The 23,908-nt window shown below is 43.1% G+C and overlaps 1 protein-coding gene across 1 annotated transcript in view; it reads right to left on the bottom strand.

The window, feature by feature from the left end:
• Nucleotides 1-1,765: 1,765 nt before the first annotated feature.
• Nucleotides 1,766-23,908, bottom strand: part of LOC138674680 (A.superbus venom factor 1-like) — a 217,499-nt gene continuing 195,356 nt past the window's right edge. The window contains exons 35-42 of the mRNA XM_069762495.1: nt 22,341-22,428; nt 20,227-20,316; nt 19,543-19,648; nt 18,514-18,603; nt 18,207-18,290; nt 4,920-5,003; nt 4,366-4,504; nt 1,766-1,993 (exon numbers count right to left, since the gene is read on the bottom strand). Of these exons, the coding sequence (XP_069618596.1) occupies nt 1,852-1,993; nt 4,366-4,504; nt 4,920-5,003; nt 18,207-18,290; nt 18,514-18,603; nt 19,543-19,648; nt 20,227-20,316; nt 22,341-22,428 (823 nt within the window). The 3' untranslated portion in view covers nt 1,766-1,851. The remainder of the gene's footprint in view (nt 1,994-4,365; nt 4,505-4,919; nt 5,004-18,206; nt 18,291-18,513; nt 18,604-19,542; nt 19,649-20,226; nt 20,317-22,340; nt 22,429-23,908) is intronic.

Below are 23,908 nucleotides of genomic sequence, written 5' to 3'. Positions count from 1 at the left end.
TCTTATCTGTTCTGCAATGTGAGCATTTCCTGGCGGTGCTGCACTGCCTTGTTATCTACTGTAATGTTGGCTGCAATCCCCGAGGCAGAAGCAGTCAGGCGTGTTCTACTGACCTGACCTGCGCTCTGCATGTTCTCGTGTTCTTCCGCTATGGCCGTCCATCCTCACTCTGCAGCAGGCTTCAGGGTTATAATTTATACTGCGTCCTGGGCTGGCAGCTGCTGTTCAGCGGCAGGACCTTCCTATGTGACACCTGACCACTGACGCTAACCTGACGCTGCACAGCAGCTGCCTGTGTCAGGACACAATACAGGAGCTGTGCCACCCGGAATAACCATGGAGGGAAACCAAAACTCTGGCACTTTACCAGGGCAGTCTCTTGTCCTGAACTGCCTGGTGCAGCTCAAGGGAGACTGATGGGTCATGATCCTTGGAAAAAGGTAAGCACATTAGAAGAATGAGAGCTTTCAGTCTGTTGTCACCTATTGAAGTGCCAACTTCTGGAGGAGAACTAATTTATATTATAAATGCAAAGCTGCCTATAAGGATTGCCAGATAATGGGCAGCACAGTAGAACTTACTATATATGGTGAGTAACCTAGGGTTTTTGGTAAATTGTTTTTACTTTCAAGGTGACGTCACAGTGCTGCCGGCAATAACAGACACCGGGAGAAGCCACAGAAACTCAGCACTGGACCCGATTACGGCGAGGAAAGCAAAATAAAAAAAAAAAAAAAAAACGCCTGGAGACATGGATTTTCGAAACCAGAAAACCTCTTTAGAGGACTTGGCAATTTTCTTGTTTTTGCACTTTGATTTTTTTTATCCAAGAGCCATAACATTTTGATTGTTCCATTGAATTGTAGATTTGAATGATATTAACTTTACCATAAAATGTTCTGGAACAATATGCAATTCCACATTGGTCCTCATCATTATTCCTCAGCCGGTATACAGAGGCTGGGAAATAAGTGGCGAATGACCTCAATATTGTTGATCACACTCGTTTAGTGGCCTGAAATCAGTGCATGTAGCTACAACCAAAAAAGGTTTCTGTGTGATGGGCAATATGTTAGTATTTGGGGCCCCATTTTAAACTTTTGCCTAGGGCCCCACTTTGCCTAAAACCGGCCCTGATCCTAAGTCCCCTCCTCTTTCATTTCCATATAGTTATTGTTAAATAACAGTTGCATATATACACTGAAGGCACCGAATTATATACTTCTCATGACCTCTTCCCTGTACTTCTACAAAATACCAGTGACTGTCTCTCCTCTTTTTTCACATTAAGCCTTCTTTCAATCTGAAACTTGATCTTTTAGCACTTGAGCTGCTTAGGTTTTCACTTGTGATGCACCAGCTCCCTGGAATGCTCTATCCCCGGCTATCAGGCAAATTTCCAAATTTTCAATGTTGTCAGCTTTAAGCAAGCCCTATAAGCACATCTTTTCAGATAGGGCTATCACATTTACTATCCTAAATTTTTCCTTTTTCATTTTTTTTTAGATCCTGGTCTTTTTTTAATAGTATTCCCCATACTCCATGCACTTAATAGAACTTTATATTAGCTGATGATTTGCTTATTTAGATTTTCTTGTACTACTATATTTATTTGAAAATATTCTTAGCAAGGTAACTGTATCCCGTGAAGGAACCTGACATCAAATGCCAATAGTCTTCCCTTTTCTATACTACATTGGTATACGTATTGGGAAATACTCTCATGAATTTCATAATTAAGCAAAATTAAACCATTGGCCAGGAAGAAGCTTTATTGATGTTTATTAACCCTTCTAAACTCATACAATGAGAGAATGAAAAGTGTAATGACAGTGGTGATACCAAAATAATCTATTGTAAACAGCCACGAAGTTCCAATTCATCTGTAAACTGGTCTAAGTCGTCACATTGACTGCTGTACTCAGGATTCTGGCATTCCCGTTCATTCGGCCACATCTCAATCCATGTGTCTTTAGTTAACATGTAGGAATATCTGCAGGAAAATCATGTTTATAAATTATCTGTGTTGGATCAGACAAAAATATCTACGACAAAGCTATCATACAAATCGGATATATCGTTACTCTGTGACCTCCAGGTCAACCACCACTCTCAACAATGAATCGTGCTGCTTCACTGGTTGACTGCTAGCTTCCCTTCAAAGTTTTTCAGGAGGAAGGGATGATGCTGTTAGCCCTACTGTAGTTTAAGGGACGAGCTTAAGTTCCCCATGCTGAGGTTGGCCTCTTCGTCTTCAAGATCAAAGGAGGTCTCAGAGGTCTGACCCTGTACTATCATAAAATAGATTAAGTACAGATCCTTAGTATTGAAGGATCACAGCTGTAGTGTAGCACTGTATCCCCTTGGAAATTCTCCCCAAATAACCATGTTTACACACAATAACCTGAGCAAATAACCACACTTGAGTCTATGTGTTTGAATGGATCCAGTTCAAGCTTCCTGTGATCAGAGATCTACTGGACAGGGAAAAGCAGTGGAGTTGCAGCGCTAGTAATATATAATCGGTTTCTATAGTTTCTATAATTGAAACTATTGAACTCTCGAAGGACAAGGCCACTTTTGACTTGTAAAACATCAGCAATAATTCATTTTTGTCTGTCTGTATTCTGATGGTCACAAGATAAATCTTTTTAGTTCAACATAGCAATATGGGGCTATTGAAGATTCATTTTAATTTTGAGAAAAATTAAGAAAAAAGCAATATGGACTATTCGATTGTTATATCTTTTTTGGCATCGGCGAACCTGACAAAATTAAAATTTGGCATTTTGCTTGAGTTTGGCAAGAAACATTCAATTTTCTTTGAAATTATGTGATTTACATCGAATGTTCCTTATTGTGCTCTGGGGTCTCAATAGATACTCATCTCAAAGCTCAATTGTCCAATCATTGCAGAATAAACCCTTTTTGGACCTTTCTGAAGCCCTATCTGGTGTCTTCCTTTCTTCAGCAGGCAACTTCTCTTTGGTGTTGAGTAATCCTCTGATGTCAATATGTGCATTATCCAAGTACTGTCTAAGGCTCGGTCTGCACCTGCACAATTTTAAATCACAATCCAATGTAACTGTGGTTTATTACAGCCGAGCCACGTGAGACAAAATCAGACAAGTTTCAGCTCTTTTATAGATTTAAAAAAAATGGATGAATGATATAAAGGTAGATGGATCTTGTGCAAACCTAGATAGGTCCACCAGGGTCTAATCTGCCGATATCTTGATAACATCAAGCCATCAGGTTGCTGGTCTTCCTCTTCACTTTGTTCCTTCGATTCTTCTAGCCATGATGTTCTTCTAGCTATGATGAGGCATGAGCGCAATACTCCAATAGTTTCCAAATTCGGTAGTAGGATTTTGGCATAGGAATATTATAATGGTCTGACGCCTCTCACACAGCCAAACCAGATCTCCTCTTTACACTGATAAGGGGCAGAACCCCAAAACACAGTGTCTGCAAATTGAGATTCTGGTTTGTCTATTATCCTAAGTCACGTAACAAGGCTCGTTAAAGGGTCAACATTGACTTGTACGATTGCTACCTTCCAATAGGTGGCACTAGAGTTCTAGCTCTCCTCCTCTCTAAAGAGACAATTTGCGTATTTGGCATAGGAATAAACACTGATTTAGACCAGTCCTTGGGCCATTTACCAGTTGTCCATATTTGTTGACACAGGCTTGTGATGACATCAACTGCTGCTTCAGAAGACTTTATTAACTCTATTGGAATATTGTCACATCCGGGCACTTTTGTTGTTTGACAGAAGCTTTAGTGTAGCAATAACTTTCAGGATATTTGTCTCTCTCTCTCATTTCCAGTCTCAGTTTCTTTCGATATCACTGAGTGAATTTGAAAGAGGTTCTCCTTGTACTCTTTCCATCTTTCCTTGATCTGTCCTGTCATAGTCCCTGTTGGCGTCTTTCAACATGACCACTCTTGGTTAAAACTTTCATATTTCTTTGACCATTAAGTATGCCTTCATCAGATGTTCACTTTCTATATCTGGTAATAAATATATTTTGGTAATAAAGTAATTTGTCTGCTGAAATGACTTTATTTAGTCTTTTACTGATGTTTTCTGCATCCTGTTTGTTAGGGCTTTTTATATGAGCTTAAACTTAATGGTTTATTACATCCAATTTATAGGAGTCAAAATCGGCAGTTACATTGGATTCTTTTATGGGGTGCTGCTCTTTTTATTTTCGATTAGTACAGTGCGTTACAGAGGCAGTGTTCAGGACATACCTAGTGACCATGCCTATTCCAATGTTAGATATTGGGTCCCCATGATTATCTTTCTCATGTATCCCAATATTATATTCTGAATTCACTATTTTTACTGTCACTTACCCAGTAGAGCCAACATTCCACAGATCTTTGTTTACTCCCCAGATAAGATAGTCTCTGCCTTTTTGCAAGTTCAAGGCTTTCTTGCATTTGGAGTGGCTAATAAAATTACGATTGCTATTAACGGCAACTATATCCGTCCCTGGAAATGGAAAATTGGAAATTAGTAACATATGCAATTGTAAACTTAATGTTGTATTAGCTGCTTGGCTTCAAACAGGCAGCTAAGGACAATAGGAATACACATCGCTATCGATAAGAAAAGAATACCGACCTTTCATGTATGAGAAATATCAATTAATATTGAAGGTAGGAATCATTGTTTTTTTTAAAAATTCACTTTTATTCCATTGCATCAACAATGACAAATAGTCTACACTTTTTCTCAATGGTAATATTTTTACAGCAGAGTAAGGAGTTAGAAACAAAATGAAGATTTGCAGAATAACAGGGATTTCTGTAAATGCCATGATCTTTTTTTGCTACTAATAATATATTTAAATATATTATTATTATTATTATTATTATTATTATTAAATGCAAAAAGTATAATTTACCTTCTTTAATGACTGTTTTAATTGTCATCACATAGTTGTCAAAATTCTCTTTACTCTCTATGGCGATCAGTGTCGTTTTAAAGACTGGAAATAAAACATTTGTAATGAAATTATAATATTTGATGAACATTACATGATATATATTTAAGCACAAGAAGTATACTTAACCCCTTCATGACCCAGCCTATTTTGACCTTAAAGATCTTGCCGTTTTTTGCAATTCTGACCAGTGTCCCTTTATGAGGTAATAACTCAGGAACGCTTCAACGGATCCTAGCGGTTCTGAGATTGTTTTTTCGTGACATATTGGGCTTCATGTTAGTGGTAAATTTAGGTCAATAAATTCTGCGTTTATTTGTGATAAAAACGGAAATTTGGCGAAAATTTTGAAAATTTCGCAATTTTCACATTTTGAATTTTTATTCTGTTAAACCAGAGAGATATGTGACACAAAATAGTTAATAAATAACATTTCCCACATGTTTACTTTACATCAGCACAATTTTGGAAACAAAATTTTTTTTTGTTAGGAAGTTATAAGGGTTAAAATTTGACCAGCGATTTGTCATTTTTACAACGAAATTTACAAAACCATTTTTTTTAGGGACCACCTCACATTTGAAGTCAGTTTGAGGGGTCTATATGGCGGAAAATACCCAAAAGTGACACCATTCTAAAAACTGCACCCCTCAAGGTACTCAAAACCACATTCAAGAAGTTTATTAACCCTTCAGGTGCTTCACAGCAGCAGAAGCAACATGGAAGGAAAAAATGAACATTTAACTTTTTAGTCACAAAAATTATCTTTTAGCAACAATTTTTTTATTTTCCCAATGGTAAAAGGAGAAACTGAACCACGAAAGGAAGGGAAGGAGCGCCATTTGACTTTTTGAATCAAAAATTGGCTCCACTCTTTAGCGGACACCATGTCCCGTTTGGAGAGCCCCCGTGTGCCTAAAAATTGGAGCTCCCCCACAAGTGACCCCATTTTGGAAACTAGACGCCCCAAGGAACTTATCTAGATGCATAGTGAGCACTTTGAACCCCCAGGTGCTTCACAAATTGATCCGTAAAAATGAAAAAGTACTTTTTTTTCACAAAAAAATTTTTTAGCCTCAATTTTTTCATTTTCACATGGGCAACAGGATAAAATGGATCCTAAAATGTGTTGGGCAATTTCTCCTGAGTACACCAATACCTCACATGTGGGGGTAAACCACTGTTTGGGCACATGGTAAGGCTCGGAAGGGAAGGAGCGCCATTTGACTTTTTGAATGAAAAATTATTTCCATCGTTAGCGGACACCATGTCGCGTTTCGAGAGCTCCTGTGTGCCTAAACATTGGCGCTCCCCCACAAGTGACCCCATTTTGGAAACTAGACCCCCCAAGGAACTTATTTAGATGCCTAGTGAGCACTTTAAACCCTCAGGTGCTTCACAGAAGTTTATAACGCTTCACAAATTGATCTGTAAAAATGAAAAAGTACTTTTTTTTCACAAAAAAATTCTTTTCGCCTCAATTTTTTCATTTTCACATGGGCAGTAGGATAAAATGGATCATAAAATTTGTTGGGCAATTTCTCCCGAGTACGTCGATACCTCATATGTGGGGGTAAACCACTGTTTGGGCACTCGGCAGGGCTCGGAAGGAAAGGCGCACCATTTGACTTTTTGAATGGAAAATTAGCTCCAATTGTTAGCGGACACCATGTCGCATTTGGAGAGCCCCAGTGTGCCTAAACATTGGAGCTCCCCCACAAGTGACCCCATTTTGGAAACTAGACCCCCCAAGGAACTTATCTAGATGCATATTGAGCACTTTAAACCCCCAGGTGCTTCACAGAAGTTTATAACGCAGAGCCATGAAAATAAAAAATAATTTTTCTTTCCTCAAAAATGATTTTTTAGCCTGGAATTTCCTATTTTGCCAAGGATAATAGGAGAAATTGGACCCCAAATATTGTTGTCCAGTTTGTCCTGAGTACGCTGATACCCCATATGTGGGGGTAAACCACTGTTTGGGCGCACGGCAGGGCTCGGAAGGGATGGCACGCCATTTGGCTTTTTAAATGGAAAATTAGCTCAAATCATTAGCGGACACCATGTCACGTTTGGAGAGCCCCTGTGTGCCTAAACATTGGAGATCCCCCAGAAATGACACCATTTTGGAAACTAGACCCCCAAAGGAACTAATCTAGATGTGTGGTGAGGACTTTGAACCCCCAAGTGCTTCACAGAAGTTTATAACGCAGAGCCATGAAAATAAAAAAAAAAAATTATTTTCTCAAAAATGATCTTTTAGCCTGCAATTTTTTATTTTCCCAAGGGTAACAGGAGAAATTTGACCCCAAAATTTGTTGTCCAGTTTCTGCTGAGTACGCTGATACCCCATATGTGGGGGTAAATCACTGTTTGGGCACATGCCGAGGCTCGGAAGTGAAGTAGTGACGTTTTGAAATGCAGACTTTGATGGAATGCTCTGCGGGCGTCACGTTGCGTTTGCAGAGCCCCTGATGTGGCTTAACAGTAGAAACCCCCCACAAGTGACCCCATTTTGGAAACTAGACCCCGAAAGGAACTTATCTAGATGTGTGGTGAGCACTTTGAACCCCCAAGTGCTTCATAGAAGTTTATAATGCAGAGCCGTGAAAATAATAAATACGTTTTCTTTCCTCAAAAATAATTATTTAGCCCAGAATTTTTTATTTTCCCAAGGGTTACAGGAGAAATTGGACCCCAAACGTTGTTGTACAGTTTCTCCTGAGTACGCTGATACCCCATGAGTGGGGGTAAACCACTGTTTGGGCACACGTCGGGGCTCAGAAGGGAAGTAGTGACTTTTGAAATGCAGACTTTGATGGAATGGTCTGCGGGTGTCACGTTGCGTTTGCAGAGCCCCTGGTGTGCCTAAACAGTAGAAACCCCCACAAGTGACCCCATTTTAGAAACTAGACCCCCCAAGGAACTTATCTAGATATGTGGTGAGCACTTTGAACCCCCAAGTGCTTCACAGACGTTTACAACGCAGAGCCGTGAAAATAAAAAATCATTTTTCTTTCCTCAAAAATTATGTTTTAGCAAGCATTTTTTTAGATTCACAAGGGTAACAGGAGAAATTGGACCCCAGTAATTGTTGCGCAGTTTATCCTGAGTATGCTGGTACCCCATATGTGGGGGTAAACCACTGTTTGGGCACACGTCAGGGCTCGGAAGTGAGGGAGCACCATTTGACTTTTTGAATACGAGATTGGCTGGAATCAATGGTGGCGCCATGTTGCGTTTGGAGACCCCTGATGTGCCTAAACAGTGGTAACCCCTCAATTCTACCTCCAACACTAACCCCCCCACACCCCTAACCCTAATCCCAACTGTAGCCATAACCCTAATCACAACCCTAACCGCAACACACCCCTAACCACAATCCTAATTCCAACCCTAACCCTAAGGCTATGTGCCCACGTTGCGGATTCGTGTGAGATATTTCCGCACCATTTTTGAAAAATCCGCGGGTAAAAGGCACTGCGTTTTACCTGCGGATTTTCCGCGGATTTCCAGTGTTTTTTGTGCGGATTTCACCTGCGGATTCCTATTGAGGAACAGGTGTAAAACGCTGCGGAATCCGCACAAAGAATTGACATGCTGCGGAAAATACAACGCAGCGTTTCCGCGCTGTATTTTCCGCACCATGGGCACAGCGGATGTGGTTTTTCATATGTTTACATGGTACTGTAAACCTGATGGAACACTGCTGCGAATCCGCAGCCAAATCCACACCGTGTACACATAGCCTAATTCTAAAGGTATGTGCACACGCTGCGGAAAACGCTGCAGATCCGCAGCAGTTTCCCATGAGTTTACAGTTCAATGTAAACCTACGGGAAACAAAAATCGCTGTGCACATGATGCGGAAAAACTGCACGGAAACGCAGCATGTCGCTTCTTTGTGCGGATTCCGCAGCGGTTTTACAACTGCTCCAATAGAAAATCGCAGTTGTAAAACCGCAGTGAAATGCGCAGAAAAAAACGCGGTAAATCCGCCATAAATCCGCAGCGGTTTAGCACTGCGGATTTATCAAATCCGCAGCGGAAAAATCCGCAGAGGACCAGAATACGTGTGCACATACCGAAACCCTAACCCTAGCCCTAACCCTAACCCTACCCCTAACCCTAGCCCTAACCCTACCCCTAACCCTACCCCTAACCCTACCCCTACCCCTAACCCTACCCCTAACCCTAACCCTAACCCTACCCCTAACCCTACCCCTAACCCTAACCCTATTCTAACATTAGTGGAAAAAAAAAATTTCTTTATTTTTTTATTGTCCCGACTCGCGTCTTCTTTATATTATTGCCAAGAAGATGCAAAACAATGAAAATAATAAAATCATTATTTACCAAAAAAATAGAGTAAGTCAAAACCACATTGCAAATAAACATTCATTACAAATAAAGAAGCAGGGCGCGTCCGAGGGTGAGTATATACCTAATAAGAATATAATCACCCTCGGACGCGCCCTGCTTCTTTCCGACAGCCTTCCTTCCTAAGAATCAGCCCTTCCGTGGTGTAGAGAGAGGGTTTGTTACACTCCAAGGTGTTCCCCAGGTTGCCTTTCCTGAGCTTCGATCTTCCGGCTCTCGTTTAGTAGTTGTTGGAAACTACGCTGCATTGGGCCTACAAATTGGGTATGGGGTGTAGAGAGATGGTGTGTTCCACTCCAAGGTGTTCCCCAGGTTGCCTTTCCTGAGCTTCGATCTTCCGGCTCTCGTTTAGTAGTTGTTGGAAACTACGCTGCATTAGGCCTACAAATTGGGTATGGGGTGTAGAGAGATGGTGTGTTCCACTGTAGAGAGATGGTGTGTTCCACTCCAAGGTGTTCCCCAGGTTTCCTCGCCAATGCTTCGATCATCATGCTCTCGTTTAGTAGTTGTTGGAAACTACGCTGCATTAGGCCTACAAATTGGGTATGGGGTGTAGAGAGATCGTGTGTTCCACTCCAAGGTGTTTTCCAGGTTGCCTTTCCTGAGCTTCGATCTACCGGCTCTCGTTTAGTAGTTCTTGGAAACTACACTGCATTAGGCCTACAAATTGGGTATGGGGTGTAGAGAGATGGTGTGTTCCACTCCAAGGTGTTCTCCAGGTTGCCTTTCCTGAGCTTCGATCTTCCGGCTCTCGTTTAGTAGTTCTTGGAAACTACACTGCATTAGGCCTACAAATTGGGTATGGGGTGTAGAGAGATGGTGTGTTCCACTCCAAGGTGTTCTCCAGGTTGCCTTTCCTGAGCTTCGATCTTCCGGCTCTCGTTTAGTAGTTCTTGGAAACTACACTGCATTAGGCCTACAAATTGGGTATGGGGTGTAGAGAGATGGTGTGTTCCACTGTAGAGAGATGGTGTGTTCCACTCCAAGGTGTTCCCCAGGTTTCCTCGCCAATGCTTCGATCATCATGCTCTCGTTTAGTAGTTGTTGGAAACTACGCTGCATTAGGCCTACAAATTGGGTATGGGGTGTAGAGAGATGGTGTGTTCCACTCCAAGGTGTTTTCCAGGTTGCCTTTCCTGAGCTTCGATCTTCCGGCTCTCGTTTAGTAGTTCTTGGAAACTACACTGCATTAGGCCTACAAATTGGGTATGGGGTGTAGAGAGATGGTGTGTTCCACTCCAAGGTGTTCTCCAGGTTGCCTTTCCTGAACTTCTATCTTCAGGCTCTCATTAAATTGTGGTTAAACGGAACAACTGCATTTGGCGTACTAGTTGGTTTGGGGCCTACTATCGGTGTCTGCCACTCCTTGCTGTTCTCCTGGTTTACTGTCCTGAAATTCCGTTTTCAGGCGCTCGTTAAGTAGTTGTTAATGTTAGACTGCATTTGGCCTACTAGTTGGGTTGGGGTCTACTATCGGTGTCTGCCACTCCTTGCTGTTCTCCTCCACTGAACAAAGCTGTGCCGCCTGTTTACTACGGTTGCCAATTTTGAACTGCATTTCGACTACTTACTGATTTGGGCCTACTCTCTGTGTCAGCCTCTCATTCCAGTTGTCCTACACTGCAATGCCCCCTGGTTATTCCTGTGTTACCAATTTTGAACTGCATTTAGCCAACTTTATTCTTTTGGGCCTATATCTGTGTTTCCTCCTCATCCTGCCCATTGCCCAGCCAGTGATAGATGAGTCTGCTGGTACATTGACCCATAACGCAACATTCCCCGTGCACGCTACACAACAACATTGTGACCCTGCTGAAAGTCAGGTTGCTCTTCCCGCATACCATACCACCTTACACGGGGACAAAGAGGAAGGTGCAGATGAAAGTGCAGGTTCCTTCATCAGGTGGGGGGGAGGAATACTAGTTGGCGACGTCACTGGCACAGGGCCTCTCATAGTACGCAAAAGTGTTGCTGCCGGTGGGAGGCGCCCCCGCCGTGCAAACACACCGCTGTACTTTGAGGGGCCCTGTGCCAGTGCCAATGCCAACAAGTGGGCCCCCCCTGCTTGCTCAGGTTCACAGCACTTGCAAAGTTGAAATACTTACCTCTCCCTGCTCCACTGCCGTGACGTGGTCCAGATTTCCTGGGCCCACTAATTACTTGAACCAGCCCTACCCACCACAACTTTAGCCAAATGACCCCCAATTTCAAATGCCTTCCAATTATTATAAGGTAAATTACGCTTGACAAGCTTCATTAAGAAGAATGGATGGTTTTGACATTAAAATGGGCACTCTAGGTGTTTTCCTGGCCCCCACTCACTGCCGACTATGCTGCCCCATTGACTTGCATTGGGTTTCGTGTTTCGGTCGATCCCGACTTTACGTCATAATCGGCCGATTTCACTCGACCCGACTTTTGAGATAGTCGGGTTTCGCGAAACCCGGCTCGACTCTAAAAAGGTCAAGGTCGCTCAACTCTAGTCCCTACCTATGGGGGTGACAAAGGGGGGGGGGTCATTTATTATTTTTTTTATTTTGATCACTGAGATATAATCTATCTCAGTGATCAAAATGCACTTTGGAACGAATCTGCCGGCCGGCAGATTCGGCGGGCGCACTGCGCATGCGCCCGCCATTTTGGAAGATGGCGGCGCCCAGGGAGAAGACGGACGGGACCCCGGCTGGGTCGGTAAGTATGATGGGGTGGGGGGGACCACGGGGGGGGGGATCGGAGCACGGGGGGGGGGAATCGGAGCGCGGGAGGGGTGGAATGGAGCACGGGGGGCGTGGAACGGAGCACGGGGGGCTGGAATGGATCACGGGGGGGTGGAACGGAGCACCGGGGGGGGTGGATCGGAGTGCAGGGGGGGTGATTGGAGCACGGGGGGGTGATTGGAGCACGGGGGGAGCGGACAAGAGCACGGGGGGGAGCGGAGCACTGGACGGAGGGGAGCCGGAGCAGTGTACTGGCCAGATCGGGGGGCTGGGGGGGCGATCGGTGGGGTGGGGGCACATTAGTATTTCCAGCCATGGCCGATGATATTTCAGCATCGGCCATGGCTGGATTGTAATATTTCACCCGTTATAATAGGTGAAATATTACAAATCGCTCTGATTGGCAGTTTCACTTTCAACAGCAAATCAGAGCGATCGTAGCCACGAGGGGGTGAAGCCACCCCCCCTGGGCTAAACTACCACTCCCCCTGTCCCTGCAGATCGGGTGAAATGGGAGTTAACGCTTTCACCCGATCTGCAGGGACGCGATCTTTCCATGACGCCACATAGGCGTCATGGGTCGGATTGGCACCGACTTTCATGACGCCTACGTGGCGTCATGGGTCGGGAAGGGGTTAAAGGCTATGTTGACCTTTATAAAGAATTTTACAAATTGTTCTGATTAAAACAAAAACTTCTGTGTGAGGTCCTACTGATGTTTTGGAGAGAGGTCGGGCTCACAATATCCATTCTAGTTTGTCCCAAAGCTGTTGGATTGGGATGATGTCTGGGCTTTGGGTGGTTCATCCACCAACTAGCCCAAACATGATACATTGTGCACTGCGCACAGTTATGGGGAAGAGAAAAGGGCCATCTCTGACTGTTTCCAGAAATCTGGAAGCTACAAGTGTCTAAAATGTTTTGAGCTTAAGCTTTAAGATTTCCCTTCACTTCCTCCACCAAACTGTACAACTGGCACAATGCAGACAGGTGGGAAATGTTTTTATTAAACTCAACCAAACCCAGATTCATCCATCCTATGGCAGATAGAGAAGTGTGATCTGTCAATGCACAGAACACGTTTCCATGTTTCCTCAACCCTAGAGATTTGTGGTGGTATACAGCAGCTATGACATTGAAACCCATCCCAAGAAGCTTCCGAAGAATGTTGTTTATGTCCTGAAATTAAAGCTTGAGGAGGTTGGAACTTTGCAGTTAGGAAGTCAACACAACATTGGCGTCTTTTAACTTCCCCAACACTTAGCAACCCCTCTCTGTAACTTTTGTGGCTGAGTTGCTGCCTGGTGAGAGGTCAGATTAAAACCTGAATTCAGTGATTAATAAGTTAGGCCCAACACATGTGTCCACGTGGTAAGAATAGTGGTCCTATTACAAATTTTGCTTTGGTGCACTGAGGCTTCAAATACCCTTGGAATGGTAGAGAATATGTCTTTAGGGTTTGGCCTCAATACATAGAAAAATCCATAACCATATTACAGTCTGTACATTTTCATTCAGATGCTCTGTAATAGACTTTACTCTTATCTCTAAAGGTTGCAAAGAAGAAGGTATTTATAGGATCCTAAAAAAATACAAAAGGTTTTTTTCATTACTGTAAATAAAGAATATTATAATTAGAGATGAATTAATCTATTGAAATTCAATTTTGCCGACTTAGCAGAATTTGCCCCCAAAATTTGACTCATGGTGAGTAAATTTGTGTGAATCGTAAAATTGGAAATGGAATTTTTGCAATTGCTCAGAAAATACACATGGTGAGAAAGAGAAAGGACCCAATTTACCATAAGAGCTTACACTCTATGAGACAGAGAGAGAGAGAAAGATCATCGCTGACCATATACTGTACAGGAGAGACAGAGGGAAGACTTCACTGGTAATAAGAACTTGGACTTTACAGGAGGGAGATGACCCCTCTAATCATAAGTGCTTACACTCTACAGGAGAGAGAGCACCCCTATGACCATAAGAGCTTACACTCTACAGAAGAGAGAGGATCCCACTGACCATAAGAGCTTACACTCTCCAGGAGAGAGAGGACCTCATTGACCATAAGAGCTTACACTCTACAGGAGAGAGAGGACCCCACTGACCATAAGAGCTAACACTTTACAGGAGAGAGAGGACCCCACTGACCATAAGAGCTAACACTCTACAGGAGAGAGAGAGGACCCCACTGACCATAAGAGCTTACACTCTACAGGAGAGAGAGGACCCCACTGACCATAAGAGCTTATACTCTACAGGAGAGAGAGGACCTCATTGACCATAAGAGCTTACACTCTACAGGAGAGAGAGGACCCCACTGACCATAAGAGCTTACAATCTACAGGAGAGTGAGGACCCCACTGACCATAAGAGCTTACAATCTACAGGAGAGTGAGGACCCCACTGATCATAAGAGCTTACAATCTACAGGAGAGTGAGGACCCAACTGATCATAAGAGCTTACAATCTACAGGAGAGTGAGGACCCCACTGACCATAAGAGCTTACACTCTACAGGAGAGAGAGAACCCCACTGACCATAAGAGCTTACACTCTACAGGAGAGAGAGATGACCTCACTGACCATGAGACCTTACACACTACAGGAGAGAGAGGACCCCAATGGCCATGAGAGCTTACACTCTACAGGAGATGGAGGATCATCCTGACCATAAGAGCTTACACTCTACAGGAGGGGGAGGATCCTCCTGACCAAAAGAGCTTACACTCTACATGAGAGAAAGGACCCCACTGGTCATAAGAGCTTACACTCTACAGGAGAGAGAGAAAACCCCACTGACCATAAGAGCTTACACTCTACAGGAGAGAGAGATGACCTTACTGACCAAAAGAGCTTACACTCTACAGGAGAGAGAGGACCCCACTGATCATAAGAGCTTACACTCTACAGGAGAGAGAGATGACCTTACTGACCATAAGAGCTTACACTATACAGGAGAGAGAGGATCATCCTGACCAAAAGAGCTTACACTCTACAGGAGAGAGAGGACCCCACTGATCATAAGAGCTTATACTCTACAGGAGAGAGAGGACCCCACTGACCATGAGAGCTTACACTCTACAGGATAGATGACTCTGCTGACCATAAGAGCTCACGATCTACAGGAGAGAAAGGACTCCGCTGACCATAAGAGCTTATACTCTACAGGAGAGAGAGGACCACACTGATCATAAGAGCTTACACTCTACAGGAGAGAGAGGACCCTGCTGACCATAAGAGATTACACTCTACAGGATAGAGGACTCTGCTGACCATACAGGAGAGAAAGGACTCCACTGACCATAAGAGCTAACACTCTGCAGGAGAGGAAGAATCCTCCTGATCATAAGATTTTACACTCTACAGGAGAGAGAGATGACCTCACTGACCATAAGAGCTTACACTCTACAGGAGAGAGAGGCCCCCTATGACCATGAGAGCTTACACTCTAAAGGAGAGAGAGGACCCCACTGACCATAAGAGCTTACACTCTACAGGAGAGAGAGGCCCCCTATGACCATGAGAGCTTACACTCTAAAGGAGAGAGAGAGAGGATCACACTGACCATGAGAGCTTACACTCTACAGGAGAGAGAGGACCCCACTGACCATGAGAGCTTAGACTCTACAGGAGAGAGAGGAACCTGCTTACTATAAGAGCTTACACTCTACAGGAGAGAGAGGACCCCGTTGACCATAAGAGCTTACACTCTACAGGAGAGAGGACCCTGCTGACCATAAGAGCTTACACTCTACAGGAGAGAGAGGACCCTGCTGACCATAAGAGATTACACTCTACAGGAGAGAGAGGACCCTGTTGACCATAAGAGCTTACACTCTACAGGAGAGAGGACCCTGCTGACCATAAGAGCTTACACTCTACGGGAGAGAGAAGACTCCGCTGACCATAAGAGCTTACACACTACAGAAGAGATAAAGAGGACCCCTCTGACCATAAGTGCTTACACTCTGGAGGAGAGGAAGGATCCTCCTGACCATAAGATCTTGCACTCTACAGGATAGAGAGGACCCCACTGACCATAAGCACTTACACTCTACAGGAGAGAGAGATGACCTCACTGACCATAAGAGCTTACACTCTACAGGAGAGAGAGATGACCTCACTGACCATAAGAGCTTACAGTCTACAGGAGAGAGGACCCCAATGACCATGAGAGCTTACACTCTACAGGAGAGAGAGGACCCCAATGGCCATGAGAGCTTACACTCTATGGGAGAGAGGACCCTGCTGACCTTAAGAGCTTACACTCTACAGGAGAGGGAGGACCCCACTGACTATGAGATCTTACACTCTACAGGAGAGAGTACCCTGCTGACCATAAGAGCTTACACTCTACAGGAGAGAGAAGACCCCACTGACCATAAGAGCTTACACTCTACGGGAGAGAGGACCCTGCTGACCTTAAGAGCTTACACTGTACAGGAGAGATAGGACACCGCTGTCCCTAAGAGCTTACACTCTACAGGAGAGAGGACCTCGCTGACCATAAGAGCTTACACTCTACAGGAGAAAGAGGACCCCACTGACCATAAGAGCATACTCTCTACAGGAGAGAGAGAGGACCCCACTGACCATAAGAGTTTACATTCTACAGGAGAGAGAGGATCCCAATGACCATGATAGCTTACACTCTACAGGAGAGAGAGGACCCCACTGACCATAAGAGCTTACACTACAGGAGAGAGAAGACCCCACTGACCATAAGAGCTTACACTCTACAGGAGAGAGGACCTCGCTGACCATAAGAGCTTACACTCTACAGGAGAAAGAGGACCCTGCTGACCATAAGAGCTTACACTCTACAGGAGATAGAGGACCCCACTGACCATAAGAGCATACTCTCTACAGGAGAGAGAGAGGACCCCGCTGACCATAAGAGCTTATACTCTACAGGAGAGCGAGAGGATCTCACTGACCATAAGAGCTTATACTCTACAGGAGAGAAATGACCCTGCTGACCATGAGAGCTTACTCTCTACAGGAGAGTGAGGACCCCACTGACCATAAGAGCTTACACTATACAGGAGAGAGAGAGGACCCCACTGATCATAAGAGCTTACACTCTGCAGGAGAGAGAGGACCTCACTGACCATAAGATCTTATACTCTACAGGAGAGAGAGAGAGAGGACCCCACTGACCATAAGAGCTTACACTCTACAGGAGAGAGAGAGAGAGGACCCCACTGACCATAAGAGCTTACACTCTACAGGGGAGAGAGAGAGGACCCCACTGACCATAAGAGCTTACACTCTACAGGAGAGAGAGAGAGGACCTCACTGACCATAAGATCTTATACTCTACAGGAGAGAGAGAGAGAGAGGACCCCACTGACCATAAGAGCTTACACTCTACAGGGGAGAGAGAGAGGACCTCACTGACCATAAGATCTTATACTCTACAGGAGAGAGAGAGAGAGGACCCCACTGACCATAAGAGCTTACACTCTACAGGAGAGAGAGAGAGAGAGGACCCCACTGACCATAAGAGATTACAATCTACAGGAGAAAGAGGACCCCACTGACCATAAGAGCTTACACTTTACAGGAGAAAGAGAAAGAGGACCCCACTGACCATTAGAAAATTACACTATGCAGAAGAGGAGAGAGGACCCCGCTGACCATAAGAGCTTACACTCTACAGGAGAGAGAGGAGCCCGCTGACCAGAACAGCTTACACTCTACAGGAGAGAGAGGACCCCACTGACCATAAGAGCTTACACTTTACAGGAGAAAGAGAAAGAGGACCCCACTGACCATTAGAAAATTACACTATGCAGAAGAGGAGAGAGGACCCCGCTGACCATAAGAGCTTACACTCTACAGGAGAGAGAGGAGCCCGCTGACCAGAACAGCTTACACTCTACAGGAGAGAGAGGACTCCACTGATCATAAGAGCTGACACTCTACAGGAAAATAGTAGTAAATAAGTGTGCATATTTGTGTGTAATAGCGAATTTCAGGAAATTTGATTAAAACATTATCCTCCAGGAATCGATCTTCTCTTTGATAACTATAGTAAAATTTTTGTATTTATGTTAAAAATGTAATAATACTTAATATGTAATTGAGTTTTATTATCAGGCTGAATATGTAACCAAGTAATAAAATCATTACTATGATCTCACCGTAATCCACACTGGGTGCACAAGCCTTGTTTACTCGAACAAGAGCGCTCACTTCCTCCAGCTGTTGCTGCATAAAGCAATTCTCTGGAAATTGGAAGGGAAAATGTGTAAATACTTCACATTTACAAAAAAAGTTTCAAATCTAAAAAAATAAATACAGAAAAGTAATGTACAAAATCTTTGGCCATCTAAACTATATCAACCAATTATCATTTCATACAAAAAGTTCCAGGTTAGAAAGTATAACTCATTGCTAAAAACATTGTTTCCATAAAACAAGTGTACTTTTTGTTATGCTCCCTGTTACCTTCTGCACAGCGGCACACGTCTCCTTTGCAGATCTTGCCTAGTAGTTTGCTGCCTTCTTCCAAATGGTAGAATTTGGTACAACGGTTTTCTGTTGGGTAAAAAAAAAAATATATATAAATATACTAATTCTGATAAATCAAGATAATTTGTAAATGTAAGCCGATTACTGATCATAATGGAATTTTCTCAAAATAACAAGGGAACTTAAAAATTAAATGAAACAGCCCATTGATCTGCTAATCACCAATGGTCCAAGCTGGGTCAGGCCACATGTTCTTACATAAATAATGTAACACCATATAATGACCTTTCAAAAGAATATCCAACCATATAACACATGATCAACTTTGATTGTGTAATGCATGATCAAATCTAGTCCACCAAAGTCAAAGTTGCCCATTTTTAGTTCTTCTTGGGCTAACAGAGATCTAGAATGGGCAAAGGAATTTTGGAAAATATCTGTCCAAACAGCTGGATAAACTTGAACTATATTTGATATTATCTTATTGATTTGGTCTTAAGGTTGTGTAATAACACTTGAAAAAACACTTGGGGGTTGTTTTGTCAAAAATGACATAGCACAACTTTCCCTACACCAGTCTTGACAGAGTAGGTGGCACCAAATTCATTACGAGGTGCACATCGTTAATGAATTTGGTGCCTTTTTCTGCATATTTGATCAACTTGATGGGAGCGTGATCACTTATTACCCTGGATCTTCCTCATCTTTGCCCATTTCAGCTGGGCTGATCCAAAGTGGGGTAAAAAGACCAAAAGTCACAACATTTATGTGCAACTTCACGCTGTACAAAATTTTTTAAAAATGTTCAAGGCTTTTACACCACATTTGTGACTTTTACATGAGGCTAAGCCTTAGCAGTCTCACTTAGAAATACAAGACAACAGCTATTTTTCCTGCAAACTGTGGGGCCAATAGAATCGACTGTGAGGTCTAATAGAAAAGATGATTGTAATGTTTGGTGATTTAAATAAAAATGGCGGACTGTGGTGTTAGGTGACATTTTACCTGGTGAGTAATAGTCGTAAACTGTAACCGATCCAGGATGAATAATTCCTACTTCAAAGTATTGATGAAGAAAGAATTTTAGACACTCGTCTTCCATATGAGAAACCTAAAATGAAGTAATAAATTAAACACAACGCAAAAATTAAACGTTAGCAAGAAATACTTAAGGGAGTGGTCCACTAATAGGACAACCCTTTCTTATTCCTTGGGTTTGGCCAATGTAAAATTAAAAACACCTATACTCACCTCCTATGCCAGTGCTGTTCACAGGGCTCACGTGAGGTTGTTACGTCACACAAGCCCTGTGCCTTGTCAATACCGGCTGGCACCAAAACGGGAGATGAGTATAGATGTTTTTATTTTAACTAGGCCCAACATGCGGAATGAGAAAAAGTTGTCCAAGTAGCGGACAACCCCTTAAAGGAATGACTACTCTAGACTTTTTATAGCACTTCTTTCTAAACTTTTCTATACTTTTCTAAATTGCTGCTGAATAAGCTGTTTTTTTTTCATAATAGATTTAAACAATACATCCAAAAACAGATGTTTTTACCCCATGTTACATAGAATGCACACGGTCACTCTTTTACCTCCCCATACCATTTAAAAGAGTTTTTGGAAAATCCATTGATATAAAAAAAAGGCTAACGCAACCGGTCTATGCAAAAAGAAGCAACTTCTTACCCGATCAATGTATAAGATCAATGTGCCTTTATCAAACGCTCCTTTGTTGATCTCAAAGTTGGAGATGTATCTGTCCACTCCTTTTTTAAGCTGTAAATAGAAGTCACATTCACGTTTTAAAAATCCTAACTTAAAAAAATTCAAAAACAACAACAGACAGAAGTAGAGTTTCACCCATGGATGTGATATAATAAACATATAAACTCCAAATGTAAAATTGTTATATAAAGGGGATATTTGACATGATATTGATGAACTGTTAGGATAAATCATAAAGATCACATTAAATTGGATCAGCTCTAATTTGGTACTGGGCATCAGCTACTACACATTGAATGGAGCAGGTGATCGGTTTGTGGGCCTGAGGTGGGACCCCCATTAATCTGATAATGAGGACTTATCCCAAGGATCTCAAAGCTGAGTAACCAACATTACTACCCAGAAAAGCTGATTTTAGATAATTATATTAAGCTCTCTCTTATTTCCACTGAATACATACAGCGAAAATTGGGAGTGGATGCGCAGAGCAGGCTTAGAGTCTGAGACCACCAGAAGATTATGGCAGAGACATGAGGTCAGGATTTGCCTCTAAAAGGTGGAGCTGAGCTCTGCCTGATGCTGTTAACCATATTAATGCCACTGTCAATCTCTTTCAGCAGCATTTAAGGTACCGTCACACTGAACGATATCGCTAGCGATCCGTGACGTTGCAGCGTCCTGGATAGCGATATCGTTGAGTTTGACAGGCAGCAGCGATCAGGCCCCTGCTGTGCCATCGTTGGTCGGAGCAGAAAGTCCAGAACTTTATTTCGTCACTGGACTCCCGCAGACATCGCTGAATCGGTGTGTGTGACGCCGATTCAGCGATGTCTTCAGTGGTAACCAGGGTAAACATCGGGTTGCTAAGCGCAGGGCCACGCTTAGTAACCCAATGTTTACCTTGGTTACCAGCGTAAACGTAAAAAAAAACAAACACTGCATACTTACATTCCGGTGTCTGTCCCCCGGCGCTGTGCTTCTCTGCACTGTGTAAGCGCCGGCCGGAAAGCAGAGCACAGCGGTGACGTCACTGCTGTGCTTTCCGGCTGGCGCTCACTGTCAGTACAGAGAAGCACAGCGCCGGGGGACAGACACGGAATGTAAGTATGTAGTGTTTGTTTGTTTTTTACGTTTACACTGGTAACCAGGGTAAACATCGGGTTACTAAGCGCGGCCCTGCGCTTAGTAACCCGATGTTTACCCTGGTTACCAGGGGACTTCGGGATCGTTGGTCGCTGGAGAGCTGTCTGTGTGACAGCTCTCCAGCGACCACACAGCGACGCTGCAGCGATCGACATCATTGTCGGTATCGCTGCAGCGTCGCTTAGTGTGACGGTACCTTTAAAGTCTGTGAACTGGGGGAGGGTGGCATGGTTCCACAAAACCATTAGCCCCCCCCTGTGACAGTTTTTGAGAGATGATAGTTTGCTACAGTATCCGAGCGTCTACTGAAGACCCTATTGTCTACCATTACAGTGCTCCATTGAAGCTCAGCCTTTGGCTGGGCTTCAAAGAATATTATGATTTTTTGCTGCACATAGTCCAAGCATTCAGATGATTTCAGGTTAAAGTTCTCTAAGGAGACTTAAATTAAAGTTTAAAAAAATCATATTAGAATATTCATAACACCAAAATTGTTGTTTTTCAAAAGTCGCAACACCACAAAATAATTAAATAAGAAGTGATCGAAATGTATCTTTCCAGCAAAACACAAGCTCTCACAAAGCTCAATTGATGGAGAAGTAAAAAACGTTACGTGTTCTATTGTTTGTATACATTAAGCAAACTTTCTGCAGCAGCAACAATAAGAGAATTTATTAAACAGTTATTACAGTATTTGGTCTATTTGATAATTAGCAGTATGTATGTTTGTCTGGTTCCATTTAAATCGTTGCAAGGGTAGAAACATTATTGGAGCTCCCTGAAATTTCTTAGCTACTTTTTTTTATAATTAGGCACATACTGTATGTCTTTTTATTGGAGAATTTACTCTTAAGATCAGATTGAAGCAATTATTTAAAGGGCAAAAAACCCCAAATCTTTTGATTTTCATTTCAACCTCAATTGGAGCTCACCTTACTAAGCTCATTTGTATCTGGCGCATAGCCAGTCATCATGGAAATCTCAAGGATGGTCATGGTGGCATCTTGGTTCTTAAGGAATCTGCAAAAGTAAAGAACAGACTCAATGTTTAGTGTATAGATATCAGAAAAACACATAAGCAAAAATGATCTCTCGAAAGATATAAATCCACTCCCCTAATCCAGCAAGTTGAATATTTTCTCATTGAGGAAACAATATAATTAAAAGTATATTTGTCAGAATGCTAATGATTTTTTTTTCTCATGGAAGATTGTTCTTATAACTTGCATTATTGGCATGTTGTATTATTTTTAGGTGATAACGAAAAGAACCCTTAAACACATTATTTTAAAAACCTCTTTTTGCAGTTAATTGCCAATGACAAGCCATCCCGCACCTTTCACTGGATTTTGTTTTAAATTCATTTAAGTGCTTCCTTCAATTGCTGCTGTTCCTTTGATTCTGGAACAGTTTTTCCAATTTGTCTTTGCCCTTAGCTTTCAAAGTTATACTACTTAGAAACCTTCTCTCCATCCGACTGGGCTTCTACACTAGCTCTTTTCTTAGGCTAGGTTCACATTGCGTTAATGGGTTAACGCTAGCGGACTCCGTTACATGGCGAAATTGTCGCAATTAATGCCATGCAACGGATCCATAAGTGCACCCAATGACGGCAATGTGCTAACAGATCTCTAACGCATCGCTAGCGCATGCCATTTTCGGCACGAGCTAGCGATGTCCTGTTAGTTTCAGACGGACCGCGGACGCTGCTTGCAGCGTCTGAGGTCCGTTCCTCGCCAGCACAGATCGGGTATCCGCGCTAGCGGGATTGGCAAACGCAATCCCTTTTGGGACATTGCGTTAGCGCTAAACGGGCTGCCCTAACGCAATGTAAACCTAGCCTAATTCTTCTCTGATGTTGGCCAATCCAAACATGCCCACATAGAATTTCTATGATATACATCCAGTGGGTTAAAATATGCAAAGAATGTTCATTTTTATTTGCAGGGAAAACTTTGGAACAAATGGACCCAGAAGTAAAAGAAACACAGTTCTAGAATTGGAGGAGTTACTCATGTTTAGGGGAAAAAATCCAGAGAAACGTTTTTGTAAACGTCACGATTCACACCGTGACCGTCACCCCTACGTCACGGGTCGGGGTGACTTTAGGCCAACAGACGGCTATCACATGTGCAGGGGGGCTTTTCTTAGTTATCCCTCCACTCCACAATGTGATAATGTGATGAAAACACACACAAGGCTATTGACCTCTTAGTTTACAGCAGGGGCTTATTCTAGGTATCCCACTGCTCTTCAATATACCACGAACTACAGGGATTTATGTATATCCCGCTTACAGTTCCACTTAACACTTGCAGCTCTCTGGCGCCCCACTTACTCTCAGGTCAGATTAGGTACTGCACCCTGGGTAATTAGTTGCCAGACAGGCTGCCTGTTATGTACTGGCTATTGGGCATGCTGCAGCGATGCGATAAACTACTCCCACTCAGGCAGCAACAATAATTATCAACGCCACAGTCGCTGCAACATCACCCAAAAG

This window comes from Ranitomeya imitator, chromosome 4 (assembly GCF_032444005.1).
Source record: "Ranitomeya imitator isolate aRanImi1 chromosome 4, aRanImi1.pri, whole genome shotgun sequence".
NCBI classification, from domain to species: domain Eukaryota; kingdom Metazoa; phylum Chordata; class Amphibia; order Anura; family Dendrobatidae; genus Ranitomeya; species Ranitomeya imitator.
Note: the sequence above shows the minus strand (reverse complement) of the source record. Positions and strands in the feature narration are given on the sequence as shown.